The 18,713-nt window shown below is 37.8% G+C and overlaps 1 protein-coding gene across 3 annotated transcripts in view; it reads left to right on the forward strand.

Annotated features, from left to right (window-relative positions):
• Positions 1-13,517, forward strand: part of LOC141937377 (transducin-like enhancer protein 1) — an 85,309-nt gene extending 71,792 nt beyond the window's left edge. For all 3 annotated transcript variants that reach the window (XM_074854909.1, XM_074854912.1, XM_074854911.1), the window contains 5 exons: positions 84-331; positions 2,283-2,430; positions 2,790-2,940; positions 3,383-3,459; positions 3,616-13,517. In XM_074854909.1, the coding sequence (XP_074711010.1) occupies positions 84-331; positions 2,283-2,430; positions 2,790-2,940; positions 3,383-3,459; positions 3,616-3,723 (732 nt within the window). In that variant the 3' untranslated portion in view covers positions 3,724-13,517. The remainder of the gene's footprint in view (positions 1-83; positions 332-2,282; positions 2,431-2,789; positions 2,941-3,382; positions 3,460-3,615) is intronic.
• Positions 13,518-18,713: the final 5,196 nt, after the last annotated feature.

An 18,713-nucleotide genomic window follows, 5' to 3' on the forward strand; every position in this document is an offset into this window, starting at 1 on the left:
AAGTTGGATGGAGTCAGAATCGTATTAGTGGTCATTATTGACAGGCATGTATTAACATAACTGAGGTGATTTGTGTTGTACAGAACAGAGATAACTACATCCGCTCTTGTAAATTGCTGCCTGATGGATGCACCCTAATAGTTGGCGGGGAAGCCAGCACATTATCCATATGGGACCTGGCAGCACCAACTCCTCGTATAAAAGCAGAGCTGACATCCTCAGCCCCTGCCTGTTACGCTCTGGCTATCAGTCCTGATTCCAAGGTGTGCTTTTCCTGCTGCAGTGATGGGAACATCGCAGTGTGGGATCTGCACAATCAGACGTTGGTCAGGTGAGTCATTACTTGTTTACAGAGAACTTCAATAGAAGTTACTCTTTGGACAGCTACATAAATACTTATCTCCCTGAACAGTAGTTCATGACAGCAAAGTAAATAGTATTTCTTACCCAAAGAATGCAGTTTGCACCCGAGTTGGGCAGAAACTAGTTTTGGTAGATTCAACCTAGTCTTGGAAGATGCACTTTCATGGCCTAAAGGGTTGGTCCATAACCTACTGCAGTCAGTGTAAAAGTTCCTGTTTGTTTTGGTTAGTTTGGGATTTGTCTGCAGGTCTCCCACAAGCAGCATTTCTGATTGATTGTGATTCATTTAGACTGAACAAGCCTTTCAGGGAACTCTTTGAGGTTTGTTCTTTTCCTTTGTCTTAAGCTTTGTTAGGTGATAAAGAGAAATTTCAGTTCTTATTTAGGGATGATAAGTAATAAAATTAATCTTACAAAAGCAGTTGAAAGTGTGGATCCTCTCAGTTCTTCAGGAAAGCATAAAGGACTCATGTTTGGTCATTCATGAGAGAAAGGTATGTGAGGTTTTGGGGAATTTGATCTCTAAAACTTTCAGAATGGGTTGTGAAGAGTATAATAAATGGATTGTCATGTAAATCACTTCTGAAATCTTTTCTTAGACCTTTGATTAATAAACATATTAGTAGAAGATTGAAGTGTCTAGCAGGTCAGTGTTCAGCATTGGTGCTATGACAGAGAAAAAAGAGGGCCATGTGTGAAATGGCTCTTAGCAACTAGCTGTGTGGCTTACTAGAAGATAAGTTTGGTTTATGCTTACCAAAGCAGTGTGCCTTACAATATTGTGAGAAGAGAGAGCCTAAATTGGGAAAGGCCATGATATTTCAGAAGTTCCAAATACAAACACTGAAGAATCTGCTTAGTCTGCCATGTTTCAATTAAATTTCCTATATATCAATAATTAGCCTAAACTTATGTGCAGAGAGTCATATTAATGTGCATGCAAATTTTACTTTCTGTTTAACTTTTAGGTCAACAAAGATGATTTTATTTATATAAAATCTTTGGTTTGCCCTATGCATGCTTAGTTTCTGTAAAGCTGTACTCTGACTGTCTTGTCTTTTGAGTGTTTGCTGTAGGTATTCCCACCACTTGCTGGCTGAGTTTGTTAATTGATAACACGTGGAATTTTGAGACCAGAGCTACAAAACAAAATGTGCCTTGTGACCTTTCTGTGGCAGCTCGTAGTGATTCATACGTTTCGTTCCCAAGCTAGTCGTCTTTTCCACCCTGCCCTCCACTTTTCACATTGGGGCATAGGACTTTCGTATAGCTAACTGCTGATAAAATGCAGGAGCCTCAGAACGCTTTTGCCAAAGGATTAAGGAAAACTTGAGATGACCTTCTGGTTGCTGAAAGCTGAGAATTACTAATGAGAAGACTATAAAACAAACTGCACCATTTAGATTTTTTGTGATCTCTTGCCACAGAGAATGCAACTTTGCTGACTCAGCAATGCTTGTGTTTAACTATCCGGATCTCTATCTGGATTCCTTCCTACTAATATCTCTTCTTAATATCTATCATCTTGACTTGCAGCCAAAAGGAAAATCCAGAAGTGTTTTCTGAAACTGGAGTTTTGTTCCCTCAGCACTTGTTTTAATCTGAGTTGTCCTTAGTGCTTTTAACTATAGTTACTGTACTTTAATGTTCTTACAAGCTTTTTTTTTCTTTTCAAAACCTGATAGGAAATATTTGACTTTGTTCAGCTAGCCATGATGCAATTCATTTCTCTAGCACCTGCAAAATGTTTTTGTAACGCTGTTCTAGTTCATGCTCAGTAAGAGGGAGGGGCTGATTTTTGCCCATCAGCAGACACAGAAGAGATGACACACGCATACAGAGTCCAAAACTAACACTACAACAGTGTTTACCTTGAGCTCTGGCAGGAAATCATTATTCAATCTGGTTTGTTTTATCAGGCAATTCCAGGGCCACACAGACGGAGCCAGCTGTATTGACATTTCTAATGATGGTACCAAGCTCTGGACAGGAGGTTTGGATAACACTGTCAGATCCTGGGACTTGAGAGAGGGAAGACAGCTACAACAGCATGACTTCACATCACAGGTAACTGGATTTTCCTACAGCTTGGGGTGGAGGGTGTGCAGTGGGAGGGAAACATTTAGGATGAAAGCTGAGACTGAGTCCAGTGCAACTGACAGATTGTTCCTTCTCTTCCAATATTTTGGAGCTTTCATATGTTTAGCTTCCAGAACAAAATGATAGCCTGACACTACTCTCTTTTCCTGTTTTTCTAAGTTAATAGGTAAGAATAGGTTATTTAATCCCTTGAATTTTGAACAGCAGTCTTGCTATTGAACTATGTGAATTTTATTGGGCCCTCCTCTCACTGTCTCCCTGTAGAAAAAAAAAAAAAGTGTATCTGTAGGAAAATATAACAAGTCTAAATGTGGTTTAATTTTCAGATATTTTCCCTTGGTTATTGTCCTACTGGTGAATGGCTGGCTGTGGGAATGGAGAGCAGCAACGTAGAAGTGCTACATGTAAATAAACCAGACAAATATCAGCTGCACCTTCATGAGAGTTGTGTATTGTCACTCAAGTTTGCTTACTGTGGTAAGTTACCCTGAACACAGAACTGGAGGTCAGGTCTTTAATTCATGCTTTGCTGATTAGTTATTACATAGGCATAGCTCACTTGATAATAAAAACTTATTTAGTATGTCAGTTTCTTAAGTTATGAATAAATTTCTCTGCCTTATAAATTCAAACGTACCTGTATCTACAAACAACCACCTGTTTGTCTAAAGGCTGCTGTGAGGATAGATTTGTGTGTAGAAAGCTATTTCTACTTATAGAGTCTAGGAATTTCCTACTGTGTAACACACTGCAAAACCATGAATGTGTCCACATTGATTGTAAGCAAAAGTAGTATTGATTAGTGGTGAGAGCTTTTATAAGGGTAATTAGTTAACAGATTTCATAGATGTGAATTGAAAACCCAAAACCCAGATGTCTGTTTCGTATATTTTCATAGTCCTCATATTTTATATTTCAGGTAAATGGTTTGTGAGTACTGGGAAAGATAATCTTCTTAATGCATGGAGAACTCCCTACGGAGCCAGTATCTTCCAGGTGAGGATGATGGTGCTTTGAAAGAAAAAACACCCGAAGTCCCAAGAGTGGACTCGGATATCTTCACATATGTGATCTACCCAAAATGGGATGCTGAGATGAGGGTGACAGACTTTTTTTTTAAAATGATGTAATATATTTCTATTTTTCTTCTAGTCCAAAGAATCTTCATCAGTGCTTAGCTGTGACATCTCTGTGGATGATAAGTACATAGTCACTGGCTCTGGAGACAAAAAGGCTACAGTCTATGAAGTTATCTACTGAAAAATATGATGGGGGATATAACTTTTAGAAGTTGAACTGGGCCAAAATTGTTCTTAATGGTAGAAGTAGAAAGGTTTTGCCTTTTAAAAAGGGACAAAAGTATTGAGGTTCCAGACCTTGCCATGAAACTACTCCGATTTTTCAAAATAGAAGGCAACATCCAGCAACTAAATGTTGGCTACGTGGACCAAATGGAACACAGAGGCAAGATGGACAGATGTAGCCTAGGTTTTTGGAATGGTTTTTAAAAGCCGAGTCTACTGAGGAATGTTGGAGCCTTTTATTTTTTTCTTTCTTTGTGACCTCATGCAAATTGTTCTCATTGCCTGAATATGGGGGATAAATAACTTTCTGTTCTTTGCAGTTCAAGTTGCATTCTGTCCTGTGTAGAGCAATGGTGTCTCAGATGAACTTGTTTCCTGGTTTTGCATCTTGTGATATGTTTTTGTATTTTTTGTTGAAGGTCAAATATTTGTATAAATTGTAAATATATTTAGTTTATTACAGTAAAGGCTTTAGTACCAACAACCAGTCTTCCCCCCTGCCCCCTCCCTGCCCTCCCTGCTTATTTAAAATTAAAAACCTTTTGGGGATATAAGTACCTTTTTAGAAGCAAAAGCAAACACTATGTATAGTTTGAAAATGGTGTCTTATTCTTTATAACTCTCCTAGATTCCTTTATCATACTTCAAAGTAGTTGTTTTGCAATATTAGGGTATCAAGTCCAGTAGATACTGTCTTGTGCTACAGAAAACTTAAAAGGCAATTTTGTACTAATTATAGTGTAAATATAAAAACGGAACATTTCATAAAGTTGTGCAGTTTATTTTAAGTTTATTCTGATGTCCCATATATATGTTCTTTGGCAGATACAGTAATATGTGCCTGATCCTAGCTCATTTGGTCATTTCTCTAGAAGAGGTGACTCCCCTCTCCTTTCTCCCCCAGCTGAACAGAATTCATGTGAGACTACATTTCAACTAAGTACATCAGAGCCTTTATTCATTAACTGAGGATGTCTGTGATTAAACAAAGCTATATAAGTTTCATCCTATGTTACAGAGAAGTGGTAGTTAATGACCATTTCCTTTTTAATGTCTTGTCTATACTTAGATACTCAGGTAAATTTAATTAAATTACCAAAAGTGTGAGCTTTACAGGGGATCACTTAAACAATGTTAAACACTTGCAGGGCTCCAAGTGAAGTGAATTAACCTAAACTAAGTTAAACTCGCTTCTTAATTTCTTGTGAGAATATTGACAAAGGAATATTTTGATTTTTAACTAATCCACTGTACAAATTAATTAGAATTAATTTTCCTGAGTGTCCCATGTTACACAGGCCTATAGGCTCTATGTATTCATACTGAGCAATCTTTGAGTCCTTTCCACTGTCGCATCAGTGTGTGATATCTGTGAAGAGCTTTGCTAAGCAGCCAGTTACCAAAGCTATGCATCTTCAGATCAAGTTTTCTTGGTGTACTCTAAAGAAATGGATGAGGAGAGAACATGTACATTTTATTCTAACTTTTTTCAGATTAACGAGTTCTACCACTCTGTGCTAGGCAGACCTAGCTATTGCACCAGTGAGGGCCATATATTTCCTACATTCTGTAATTTAATTATAATTCCTGTTCTTAATGGAGAGGACAGATGAACAGGAGAATATCTTTGAACAAATAATTCAGATTACACAAGCTGGCAGACAGGTTAAGACTCATCTGTGAAGAGCTGCTTTCTCATTTTGCTAGCATTTGACAGTGACCTATATCCCTGCTCTTTCAAAGACATGTAACCAGGAAGATACAAGTTTGACTGACAGACGCACTGACTGGATAGGGAATTTCTCATCTGGGGGCAAATTTTCTCTCAACTTCCAGTCTGAAGAGACATCAGTTTTCTTTTCAATTTATATGATCATTCTACTGAAACCATTTTATAGCATCTAGAATTGTAATAGCCTTAATACAATATTAAACATTCAGGATAATCTGGTCTCCTGGACATGTAAAATTAGTGTTCTACCCATATGTATCTATATCTGTCTATTGCTGTTGTGAATAACCATCTGTATGAAAATGGCGGACCAGCTTAGGTGGTGGTCATGATCCTTTCACACATCGTGAGGCAAAAAGCAGAATCGTCAGACTTTTCAAAGAAGTAATTGTATTTGCTACATTGAAATACTGTGACGTGCTATGCCATTTTAATAAGGGAGAGCTTAAAAAAAGAGTATGTACTAGGTTACTTATTTTTACGCTACCCTGTTCTCATATTGAAGTTTTCCGAACATCTGACTCTGCCAATGATCATTGACTTTGCTTAGCAGCACTGGCAAATTTGCTGCAGTTAGGAACATTTAGATTTCTTCCACACTACTATCACCTTGCAATTACTTTATAGGTGTTATTTTGCCTTTCTTAAAAGTTGGTATCAGAGGAACCAAGAATGAAAGTATTCTAACACATTCACGTAACACTTAAAAAAATATACACATGTAATGGATCTGCTATAAGTTGTGACATAGTAGTTGTTAGTAAGACCACATTCTTGGCAATCAGGAGGTTCAAAACCATAGTGTCAGGAAAATCATGAAACAGCTTTGTCTTTTTTGTTAGCTTCTAGAATGCACAGTGAGTCAGAGCAGTGGAATTGGAAACTATGTATGTATGTGAATGAATTTAATCATATTTGTACCATATGTTTCTTGGTTATAATTAAGAAATTACTTCTTTTTTTCCCCAATCAGGTCTACTTTAAGCTTTGGGTCTGAAAACTTGGGGATGCCTCATACAATAGTCCTCTAAAGTTTTTGTTTTGGGTTTCACTTACAGTTTATGAAACTTTGTTTTCATTTCTCAACCAGTAGAGCCTATTCCATCAGCAGATGTAGTTTTTAATGAAAAGATACATTTGGTGAAATCTTGGCATGTCTGTCTGTGCTATTACCTATAAGGTTTAAAACTTGTAGGGCTTAAAAATTCTGTAAGATCTTGCAGCCCTGTGTAAAGTAGTGGTTGGAAATAATTGCATATTGAATGAAGAAACAGGCCAACCCAGACCAGCAGTGACAGAAAAGGCACTGGGAAAAGCACATGGAAAAAAGAGGTGCACCAGTAACTGTAGTGTAGGTAATTAATATTTTGTCAATTTAATTACAATCCTAAAATATTCTTTTAGGTTAGCCCCTTTCTGGGACAGTCTTTGTTTGCTGGGTGACCCTCAGTATTCAGAGATCTCTGAATGCCACTCTGGCAAACACTAGTGCCAGATAGAAGCAGGGAGTCCTTACGAAATGACATATTGGATGTCAGTGCAAACAATAACTGATGAAGAGGAGATTTGTGGTAATATCAATTCAACTGAATAAAATCCTTTGCCAGCTCTAATGTGTATATTTTGAATATGTGCACTAGGCATAACCTTTTATAAATCAGTTGTGCATAAAATCATTATATTATTCCATACAATGCATTTGTCAGTGTGTCAGGGTACTTCTTTTTGATTATAGTTGCAAGCAAAGATAGTTCCCCACGTCAACCCATGAGCCCCTGGTCCTTGAGAGAGAATTTTCATCCCCATTAATTCTTTTAAACTTGTTTAGCATTTCAGAAGCTTTTCTTCCTTTAAAGGGAAGAGGGAGCACCAAATGAATATGAAGTTCATAGACTGTTAAAATAATAGTCTTATTTTTTCATATAAACACCAGAGTAGAATCTGTCATCTAGTCACAAGCATACTTTTATGTATAAACAATTGACCATAGTTTTTCTGTCACATCTTTGCACTAGTGATGCAGTTAGAATTTTTAGAAGCATCTAACTAAGTTACTTAAGTAATTGAAACCCAGACTGACAAACTGGGGTGTTTTGCATGTGTGTGTGTGTGTGTGTGTGTTGTTTTGGTTTTTTTTGGGTTTTTTTTTGGTGGAAAGACTGCCCCACTTACGAGCTTGTGGGATCATGTAATCTAGTTAGAGTAGGCCTTCATATTTTCTATTATATTGGTGCAATTTTGAGTCAATGGGGAAGTTCCACCATTCTGGTGATTAAGAAAGGTGGATTTTAATGTTTTCAGGCTAAGGAAGAGTACTGAATTCAGATTTCACACTACTGATTAAGTGTTTACCCCTTAATCCTCTTCACTGGAGAAGCTGGACTGGCTCCAACTGTGCTGTCTCTTTGAAGGATTTTATTTTTTTACCTTCCACAAATGCATAGAAAGAATTTGAGAATTTGAGGTCTATACAAGACTTGAGTCATGGTGTCCTGCCAGAGAGGTCTTTTATTATGGAATGAGAAAGATGAAGCAGCTCAGAGTAGGACCTGATAAACACCAGAATGAAAGAAAAGAGTTCATGGCAGGGAATACACGGAGGGACGAGGGAGAATGAAAACATGGCACACATATGTTTTAGTGGTAGTCTAACATGTAATCTACAAAATTCACCTACAATGAGATTTCAGTATGCCATTTCACTGATTACTATTTCTCTATAAATTATTCACATGTTTCTGCATAGTAATTCAAGGACACCTCACCTGTGTGTTGGAACTGGAAGTGGGCATTTCTTAGGCATCCATAAGCAGTCATCTAATCCTAAGAGGAAAGAGAGTTAAATCACAACCAGTTCTCAACATTTCCCATTACCTAATATTTTTGTAGCTCAAGATCAGCTTTCCAGCAATTGATAATCCCATTTTCAGCTATGTGCTCCCAGATGTCCCATTGCAGCTTAAGTGCTTAGTGCAGCGTGGTAGATTTTGCTAGGGAAACCAGATGTGTAGGAACTGGGTGCTTTAAAAATCTACCCTGTGGGTGTAACTTACTGACATTTCTCAGAAGTTTGTTCAGCGTTTCTGTTCAGCTATATAGGAGAGCTCAAACACTCAATTAAACATTTTTTAAACCAGCAAAAACTGTGCTTTGAATACACATGGGTGTGGAGGGGTTTTTTGCTTTTTCGTACCGATTAATTTTTTCTTACATATCTTTTAAAATATCTATAAATTGAATACAACAAGAAAACAAAGGGAAATAATAATTGTTTTCAGAGGGCAGAATGTTCTTAAAGTATGCTGTATCTCAAAACAGAAGAACCTATTTCTTCTATAATACATTAATTCTTGAGAGAGCTGGATTTATGTTTCCTTGGAGCTTAAGTGCTATTCTCAGAAAACTGAATGCCAAAAAATTGGTGTTTTGGGACCAATGTTAGTTATCATTTTCAAATCTGAGCAGAGTTTGGTTTGGTTTATTTCCCGCCCCGCCCCCGCCCCCCCCGCCATTGCCAGGTCCCACAGTTCACTCCTAGAAGCTGAACAGCCTGTGCCCTTTCTGGCTCATGCATTAGTAGGAATTTTGTTGCTAAAAAGTCTGTTGGTGATATGTAGACTACAGAAAAATCTGATTGAATCTTTTAGTGGATAGACAGATAGATAATATCAGCCAGTGTATGTTGTAATAATTTCCCTTACTAAAGCGAGCACCCAGAGATAAGATAGTGTCATTGTTCCATACTTACAATCAGTTTGTAGAATTGCTTGTCAGTGTAGTTGACTCGCCATTGAAAAAATCTCTGGTGGCTTCTGAAGTAAAAAATTTTGAGACCTTTCCTCTCCTAAAATTTCACATGTGATTTTGCCTACATTAAGGTTATGTTGATTCGTAGAAGAGATGCTGCAAGGAGCGCTAGACAGTCGCTATTGCATAGAGTTTAGCAAGGATTGCCTTTGCTATGTTCACAATACAAAGGTATAGTATCTCTTGAACCTTGTTTCTATCTCTGTTTTCTGGCAAGAATGAGTTAAAGGCAAAGATAATGCATAGTTTAGAGATTAAGTAATCAAACATACTGTTATCATTATCCCTTTTGTATACTCTGTCATTAGCATAAAAATGGAGATGATAGCTTGTAACTGCAAATAATAAATGCTGGTTTTCCTTCAAGGACTGATGTTAATGGTAGTTTTAAAAAGCAGAATGAAGGGATCATAAATGCAAGTTAACCCATAGCATTGAGAAACTTAGAAAGCACTTGTTACTTTCCTGGTAGTGAGCCTAATTTGTTTAAAATAAAATCCATCTGTTCATTTCACAGTCTTTGTCCCATTTCCTTACAGCAATCCACAGTGGATTACCCCATTACTTTAAAAATTGGCAGCAATTATGATAAACTAATAACTCTTGTTTTGTGGTTTGCTGTAGCAAGATATTCTGGAGAACAATGAATCTTCCTTTTATTCTTAAAAAAATAATCCCCTATTGTTATTTTCTGCAGTTGGACCTGAGTATTTTCTTAGTTGTGTTTCAAGTAAATATGCAATCTGATGGTTTTGTAAATTCAAAATATTTTTGATTGTTGATTAATCAGCCAAACACTGCTGTTAAGTATGTAAATGACCTTAATGTCAGTTTGGTATTTGCTTAGCATGCCATGCATGCAACAGAACTTTGGAGTCATTCAATTTTTGTGGCCACATTAAATTTACTTCCTGGAATAAGTTTCCTTTTCATACAGGGACCAGTTTACTATTGTGCTCCCCTGTGTCTCCTCCTGAATATGTATTAGTCTTCTAGATATGTTTTAATTCATTATACATACATAGTGCTTCTACCTTTCTCTGTCTTTCTGGTTGTTAATTAGGTGCGATGTGTATTTCTGACAGCAGTTGAGTGAATATTCACTAATTATGATATAATTGAGTTTTTGAATGTGTACTTCAAGAGGTTTATAAACTTGTATAGAGAAATCATTAATTTTCATTTGTTAAATTCAAGATACTCTCTTGTGTTTTTATCAGTGAATCTGTTCAAGGAAGTACTTCTGGTTTTTGAATGGTTTTCATAGCTTTTTTTATTTGTTTATGTAGACACTCTTCTTTGTTGAGTGCAAGTTATTGACCTGGTACTCTATTTATAATTCTGCTTGGTTCTTCAGTATTTTATCTAGCTGTAACTTATTTAAAAACCACAAATATGAAATGGGGATATTAATGACAAGTGGTTTAAATGTGAGAGTGTCAAAATGCATGTTAGAATATTTCAACACTTTGTTCACTGTAATTTTACATTTTTTCATTACTTAAGTAATTAAAAAAATCCTTAGGGTTGAATTATAGTAAAATTTTATACATCTCAATACTAATTTTGTCTCCCAGTGGACAGCAATAATTTAGGTGGGATTGTTTTTACTCTACTTGTTGGGGGGAAGGGGAAAATATTAACCTTGCAAATGTTGCTAACTGTAATAATTTCATGAATATTGTTGGTTGTTTTTAGTAATTTCCATGCCTTCAGAAACTTGTTCTTCTATATTCTGAAGAAAAACATACAGATATACAGGGTCCTGTAATGGAATGTGTTTACAGTATTTATCCCCTGGGTTTGCTGTAATAAGGGGAAGTACAGTGATGGATATAACTTGCAATAGTTGCTAGTGTTACGTGCCTTTGAATCATTTTCTTCAATTTTTTTTTATATATCTTAGGTGAGGGTTAGCAGCTTTAAATCACTTTCATTTCTATTAAAGTGGGTATGGTGATACATTCTTAGAGCTTTACTAGTTTTACTAACTTCAAATAATTTTAAATCTGTATGGTAAATGGTTGTATGGATGGTTTTGAACTGATCGTAGACTGTTCCACTAACTTTTTAGGTTTTGAGCACTACTAGAATAGAGGGAGAACTTACCAGCTATTTTTATGCTTTCATTTTGTACTATATATGATCAGTGGGAGTTTCTTACCACAATAGGTGTATTCACTGTAGTGGCTTTTCTAAATGTTCCCATAGTTTGCACTGTGTGATTCATTTGAATTTAGCTTACAAATCAGTCCCTTTCTGTAGGCATCTGCTTTGTACCTTGACAAGTATGAAAATAATCAAAAATATCACTGTTTGACAGTGAGACTGTGTGTTTCTCTGTTTCTGAATGTGAATAGCGTTTAGCAAGACTTGTCTAGTTAAGAGGCAGTTAAACTAGAAATCATACATGATCTGTGTTTAACTTGTTTGTAGAAAAAGTGCTACAAAGTGATATGTGGTGATAAAAAATTCAGAAGGAGAAGAATATGAAATTCAGACAGCAGCTTGAATGATTTGCAGTTAGCATGGGGCCCAATAACGCTACAAAGCTATAAACTCTGTCTTTCTAGATTGCCCAGTTAGGTGGCGGAGATGCAATTTGTCTTTTCTGAAGCCGCCTGCTGCTTGCTAGCTCCATCTCCTGTCACAGCCTATTAGCTCCCCAAGAAAATTGGTGGGAAATTGCCTGCAGATTGTAGGAAATTGCATCTCCAGGCCCTGGAAAAAATGTAGGATAGCACAACACTGATCCTCCCAGAGCAGCTATTAATACAGCAAAAGCTGACCTTTGGCATGGTGTGAAACGACTTTCCGATTTGCTGAATAAAGACTGTATTATGCATGGTTGAAGGAGGGTAGAAATTATTATTCTAGCTATGCTTGTAGCCAGCCGGCTCCAGGAAGCTTAAGCATTAGTGATGTTTTCCTGCCCTCCCCTCCTTCCTATTGGAAGATGGGAGATGAAATCTTAGAGCCTTATCCAGAAATTCTATTGTACAGATGGGCAAAAGCCACCATGTATTTAAATGATGCTAGTATATATGAAATTCAAAGGTTTAGTGACAAAACTGGAAGATAATTTGATGCTAATCTCAAAAAAGTTGATAGTTGCCTCTGCTTGGTCTAGCCTTGGTCAGGTTAGGAATATTTTTTTGGCTATATCATTCTATGTGTATATCCGTAGTAAACATTTGATTTTGGAGCAGTTACAGTGAAATGTAGCTGATTTATACTGTAACTGCTGAGTGTAAAAGTCATGACACACACATTAGTTCTGATAGATTTTTAGCATTAAATTCCTTGCCGCTAGTAAACTCACCTCTGTCTTGTTTAAACAAATTCCCATGTGTTCTTTATGGTGTTACACACAATGAGTTTCAACCTCTGTCATTTCTACTAGGGCTACCTTTCTATCTTGTACTTTACCTCAGTTTTATAGGACCTTTCAACAAGAGTTGACTTTTCCGTGAATCGCAAGAGAGGGGATATGTAGAATTAGTTTGCAACATAGAAAATAAATGCCAACATTTTCTTTGAGCTTGCAGTTGTACTTAGTTGGTTCAAAGCCTCCTGAGGAAGATGTGTATGTGAATCAGAATGATGTATTGATCAGAGGGGAGGGCAGCAGCAGGAAAAAAGTAATTTTGCAATCAAGAGCATTGCTGTTTTCAAACTCAACTGAGATCTGTTGGTAACTGGCAGCTGCCCAGGGATCTGAGTGAAATCAATATGTTCATTTCCTATTGTATTAGTGTCCACTGATGTAAATGAGCTGACAAGACTTACTAACACTCAAACTGATAGATAAAATTAGTGGCCTGCGTTATGGAGCTGAGGCAGAGGATCTGAGCATGGAGCAGCATGACAAAACAGGTACTGCTTGTAGTTCAAAGCACAGCTGAAGAGGATCAAGAGCACTTCATGTTACAGGGATCTCTGGGCCCCTGTTTTGAATTTTTATGATCATGCATGCACACGTATGTCGATCTGAAATGCTAATTTGTTGAGGCATTGTCTTTCTAAATTAGTTATAGCACCTTTTATGGAAGTTATGCAGTTTAGTGCTGTGTGTCTTGTAAAACACAAATACAGGAACAGAAGAGCTATGGTGCTTGAGCATTTATTCTGTATTTACTATAGCTGTTCATCTTCCAAGATATTACATACTAATTGCATTCTCAAAATAAACCTTGCCATTTAGTAGCAAACCTGGGTTTTTTTGTATAGTGCAATACCTATACTGGAATGAGCAAAGAACATTTAAAGAACACACAAAATCTGCCCCATTTAGAGGACACAGAAAATCTGTCCTGGATAATCACTGAAGTTTCCTTCTTTTGTAACAAACAAACTAAATTGAGTAATATTGTATCCAGAAATTAATTTCTCCTGGTTGATGGGATTATGGACACTGTTACCTGAATGCCTACTCTGGCTTTAGTTAGGCCAATCCCTTTATTTTACACAGAGCAAGGAGGTATCAATTAATTCAAATCATTCTTATACAAAGAGTAGAACCTTCTTGTCATAAATTCAAAGTTGCAAGCTCTTGCTTTATTATGGAAAGATCAAAAATTTAGACTGAGTTGTGAGAGATTTGGGAATGCACCAAATGCTTCTGTAGATAGTGGGATGGCTTAAGAGAGCATTGGTGGGGAAAAAACAACTCAGACAAACCAGTTGTTAACCAACACTTAATGACTGGAATAGATGTGCAAGCCATAAGTAGCATCCTTTGTACTGTTACAGCTTATGAGCTCCAGTAAAAGACAGGACACTAAACTGTGCTTGCTTTCTTTTTCTGTAATTAGTTCAAAGAAAGTTTGTGGTTAATCTAAGCTCTGGTCAGTCTCAGTTTGATCAGGCCATGTTTTTTGTATTGCATAAGTATAGCCAATAACACATCAGAAAGACAAAATCTGAGTTCTTTAGTCACCCTGAGTTGCTTTTTTTTTTTTTTTTTTTTTAAATGATGCCTTCCTATGTAACAATTCTCACTTGCCACACTAGGAAAATGCAGCTTTTTTTTCCCATCTTTGTTCAAATTTCCAATATTCCAAATGTCATAAAATGGTTCTAATTTACTGCAGTATCCTGTTGAATATCAGACGTTTTGATAGTGTCATTTTTCCTAGCCCCAGCAAAAATTTTTTAACTGAATAGTTCATTGTGCCCAGAATCATATTCATGGTCAGTCATTGAAACAATTCATTATTTTTTTTCAAGTTCTCCATCAATGGCTTCCACTGGTGTTTAATTTTTATGAAATAGTTGACCTGAGCATTCCTGGGCTCTATCATAATACCCCTTCTTCTGCACCACACCTTTCTGATACTCCAGCTGAGAGTAAACCAACCTAGCACCCCACGCTCTTAAGAACGCAACACTATGAGATGAAATCCAATAGTACTTGATCCAGTTAGCCAAAGCACTTGTTTTTCTATGAAATATCCCAAAGCTTTTCTTTATACTCTAATAAAGATTCAGTTTTCTGCTTATAAAAAGGCACTAAGCAGGCATATAGCATGACCGCAGCCCTTCAGGCTTTCAGTGCTGGGACAGGGTGGTGGTTATGTTAAAACAGGGGGTGTGTGTGTGTGAAGATGAAGAGTTAAGCCTCCCTTTTGACCAGATTTTTATCATTGGTGCTTGTCTGTGGTGTGGGAGAGGCTGGTGAAGTTCATGGCCTCAAGGTCAGGGCCAGCAAGGGTTTGGAGGGGCCCAGGTGCCATGTTCTGGTGGACCCCCAGTATTGTTGGGGCAGTGAGCAATGATGTGCACACAAGGTGGTAGGGTATAGTATGGCCTCCATCTTGCCCAGTCAACCCTAGTGCTGCTGGGGAAGGGACTTGGGCTAGGGTGCTGTGCAAGGAGCTTAGTGATGGAGAGCAGAGGGAGGGGGACTGTCATTTTGGGCCTGCTGCGAGAATGGTGACTGGGGGAAATTTAGGGAGGAGGGTGCAGCCAGTGGGAAACTGAGGTTAAAAGATGCAGTATAAATAAATCTCTTATGTATGAGAATGAGCTAAGAGATTTATAAGTAAATTATTTATGGCCCCATCACTAAGTGTTGTTTGGGGACAAGGCTTGTCCAACATGGTCCAGGGGCAAGTGAAGAAAAAGACCTGGGAGAAAGGAGTTTGTAGGGTGGCATCAAGTGTTTGGCTTGTTGTGGCTGCTTCCACTTGTGGGGTATCCACTAAATTAACAGCAAACTTGTCATCTCCCTCACCTCCCTGCAGCAAGCTGCTCTGCAGCAGATTTGAAGCACCTGAGGGGAAGGAATTGCACACTCTGGCTCTGCTGCCTCTCTCCAGCCAGGGCGAAGAACTGTTTTATCTGGGGCTTACTGGAAAGGAAGGTGACTGTGGATTGTATCGGAAAGCAACATTATTTTTCTGCCAGCAGGGAAGACTTTTCCATTTACAGAGGAAATGGAGATATGTTAGAAAGAGCACACTCAAGCAGCAATGAAGATGTAACACCAGACAGGTAAGCCAAGACTTTATACTTGATTGAAGAGACCTGGGTGGAATATTACATTTGTGTTATTGAATCAAATACAGCGAAGCCAGGACACGCTATTGGTTGTTCTGATTTTTTTCTTAGTACCCTCAGGAAAGAAGGCAGTGGAAGAGCAAATATTCAAGCAAATGTTTATCTGCATGTTTGATAAATTCCTGAGAAACGGTCTTATCCAACCAGGCGATGGCTAACCACTGTGGTTAAAGTGTAATGTGCTTTTGGCAGAGACCACAATGTTCTGTTTTGAGTCAGCTTGCTTGGAATTGTTCTAATGAAAATAGGCTGTATGTAGGTACCGTCAGAGGTACGCCTCTCTGTTCCCAGGGTAACATCTTACTTGTAAGGAATTTCACCTTACTGTTCAGGAATGCAATATCTAGAAAAGACTGAAAAATCTCAGTGCAACTATGTTGATGATTAACTCTTGATCAGTCATGCTGGAGACTTTGGAACCTGGATATGGGCAGGAAATGGATGAGGTATTTGCCCAGGCGAAGCCTCTGCCTTTTGCAGCATGGGCAACTATAACGTGGCATTAATAGCACCTGTTTTGGAACTGATACAGGCCAGTGTCACAAAGTGATGAACATTGTATGGCATTTACCTCCAAAAAAAACTATAAAATCATTTGGCAATCCTACTGAAAATTTTTTGCTTTCTAACCTTTGCAAACTGGCAAATAATACAGAAAATTGCAGGTATCATTCAAAATCACTGTTGCTTTTCTAGGGCTGGTACTATAGAAATCCTTAAAAGTGGGTTATATATTTGTGTGGGCTCTGTTAATCTCATATATAGTGACAGAATCTTCATCTGTCAGGAACAGGATAGTGTTCTGCCATGTTGCTTTGAAATGTTCCACAATATGTGCTATAGCAAAGTGTCTTCCTCACTACACTAGTACTTTAAAGTCTGAGGCTTATCATAGCAATTTCCCATGCTTTCATCCAAAGCCTGAAAATATGCCTCAAGCAAGTCATTCAATCAAAAGTAAAACATTGCCAGTTATTGACTGTCTCTCCTGCTCCTTGGGAGGTAGCTTGCTGCTATGCCAATGTGAAGAAACTCATGTTACAAAAACAAAATGAAAGAAAACAGCAATTAAACAATAAGAACAGCTTCAGCTCTGAGCAATTGTCTGAATATCCCACAGCAATCAAATTTCCTTTTCTAGAAGAATTTTAATTTGATTTTACTTTCACTGATTTGTTTTCTGTTGCAGTTTTGAGCCTTTTAAAGGAAACATTTCCTTTTTGAACATCTCTAATTGGAGATGGGGAGGATTTGAAAGGCCTGCCTAACATCTGTAACTCTTCTACTTTTTTTTTCTCCTTGATTTTTGTTTGTCTTGGGATTGCACACAAGCAAAATACCCATTTCTCTCTTATCCAGTCCTGAGGAACCAGTGTGATGAGTGGGTTCAGCTACTGCACTATTCTGCAAGAATTGGTAAATCAGGACTGACCTCTTTAGATGAAACTAGTTAGAAATGGTATTAAATCCTAATCTGCTGGGCTTTGACGGTTTAAGAGGCTACAGTGTTTACTTGTACTGGAAGAAGGAGCTGTTTTGTTATTTCTGTTAGCTTTGCAATGAACATCATGTTGTGCAATCAATATGTGCTTGATTTCCTGCTGCAGGTGGAGGGAGGTTGTCTCATAACTACCAATTCAGGCATCCAATGGGAAATCTATTGGAAAAAAACCCAAATAAACAAACCCAACAACCAACTGGAAAAAAGCCTTTCTCTTAGGGTAGTAGACTTACTTGCTCTACCGAGGGGTTCATGACACATGTACATACAACATAAGTCTCCTCAGTTATACATCTGTGTCAGCCTTTGCTAAAAATCTAGTTATTTTTCAGTGACTACTCATGTATTTGTCCCATAAAACTACCTCATTTATTTAGTGTAGGCCTCTAGCTTCATATCGTCTTGTTCTTGCTTCCTAGTTTTTATTCATGACCACTTCAGTAAAACCAGGGAGGAAACATAATCCTTATGTTGATGTTTTTCATAAAGGCTTCTGACCTCCTGCTAGTTCCTTTTCCCACAAAGCCATTTCTTACCAAAGTTACTGATTTAGCCTAGAAAGTCTCAGGCAGTCTGTCTGTCATAGGATTATTGAATAAAATTTAGCTCAAAAGGGTTATCTGTATGTTTGGTGCAACATCTGCTCAGACAGGGTCAGGTTCAAAGTTAAGCTGAGTTACTTAGGACCTGTCCAGCTGAGTTTTGCATAACTCCAAGAATGGAGATACCACAGGTTTTCTGGACAACATGTTTCAGTGCCTAACCATTCTCATTATGACTTTTTTATTCCAGGTGGAATAAGGCCTGCTGCCTCTTCTTTGGCTGTGCAGTCCAGAGAGCTGTGCACTGTCCTGACAGCCAGAAATAGTTTGATGGGGCAGAATGATTTGTGGGCTGTTCTTTCTCCTAGGACTCTTTGAGAGAAGAGAGCCTGTCTTCCTCCTCTTCATTGTTCCACTTGTAGTTCTTGGTCAATTTTTATTAAGTTTTTCTCAACTAGTGGAGTGGGACAAGTGGTGACTTGCATTCACTAATGACGGCAAGGTGTATGAGTGGTGGGAGACAAATGGGATGAATTAGATTGAGAGAAGATAAGATGGGCATGGGGAAACAGCAGTGGAAGGTGGTAACCAGCTGGAATGAGAGGAGCTGGAAAAGACAACCTTATGTAGGGAAAAAAGAAATGGTAATTTTAACTCCTCCGTGGGTATGACTCAGTCTTGAGTGGGCTGTAAAATCCTGTCATGTTTTTTTCCCCTTTCGTTATATGAAGAAGGAATTTATACCTTAAAAATACCATTGTGGTTTCAGTCCTTGAGAGCTGTTAAAGTTCTTCTGTATATAA

The sequence above is a fragment of the Strix uralensis genome, chromosome Z, assembly GCF_047716275.1.
Source record: "Strix uralensis isolate ZFMK-TIS-50842 chromosome Z, bStrUra1, whole genome shotgun sequence".
Taxonomy (NCBI): domain Eukaryota; kingdom Metazoa; phylum Chordata; class Aves; order Strigiformes; family Strigidae; genus Strix; species Strix uralensis.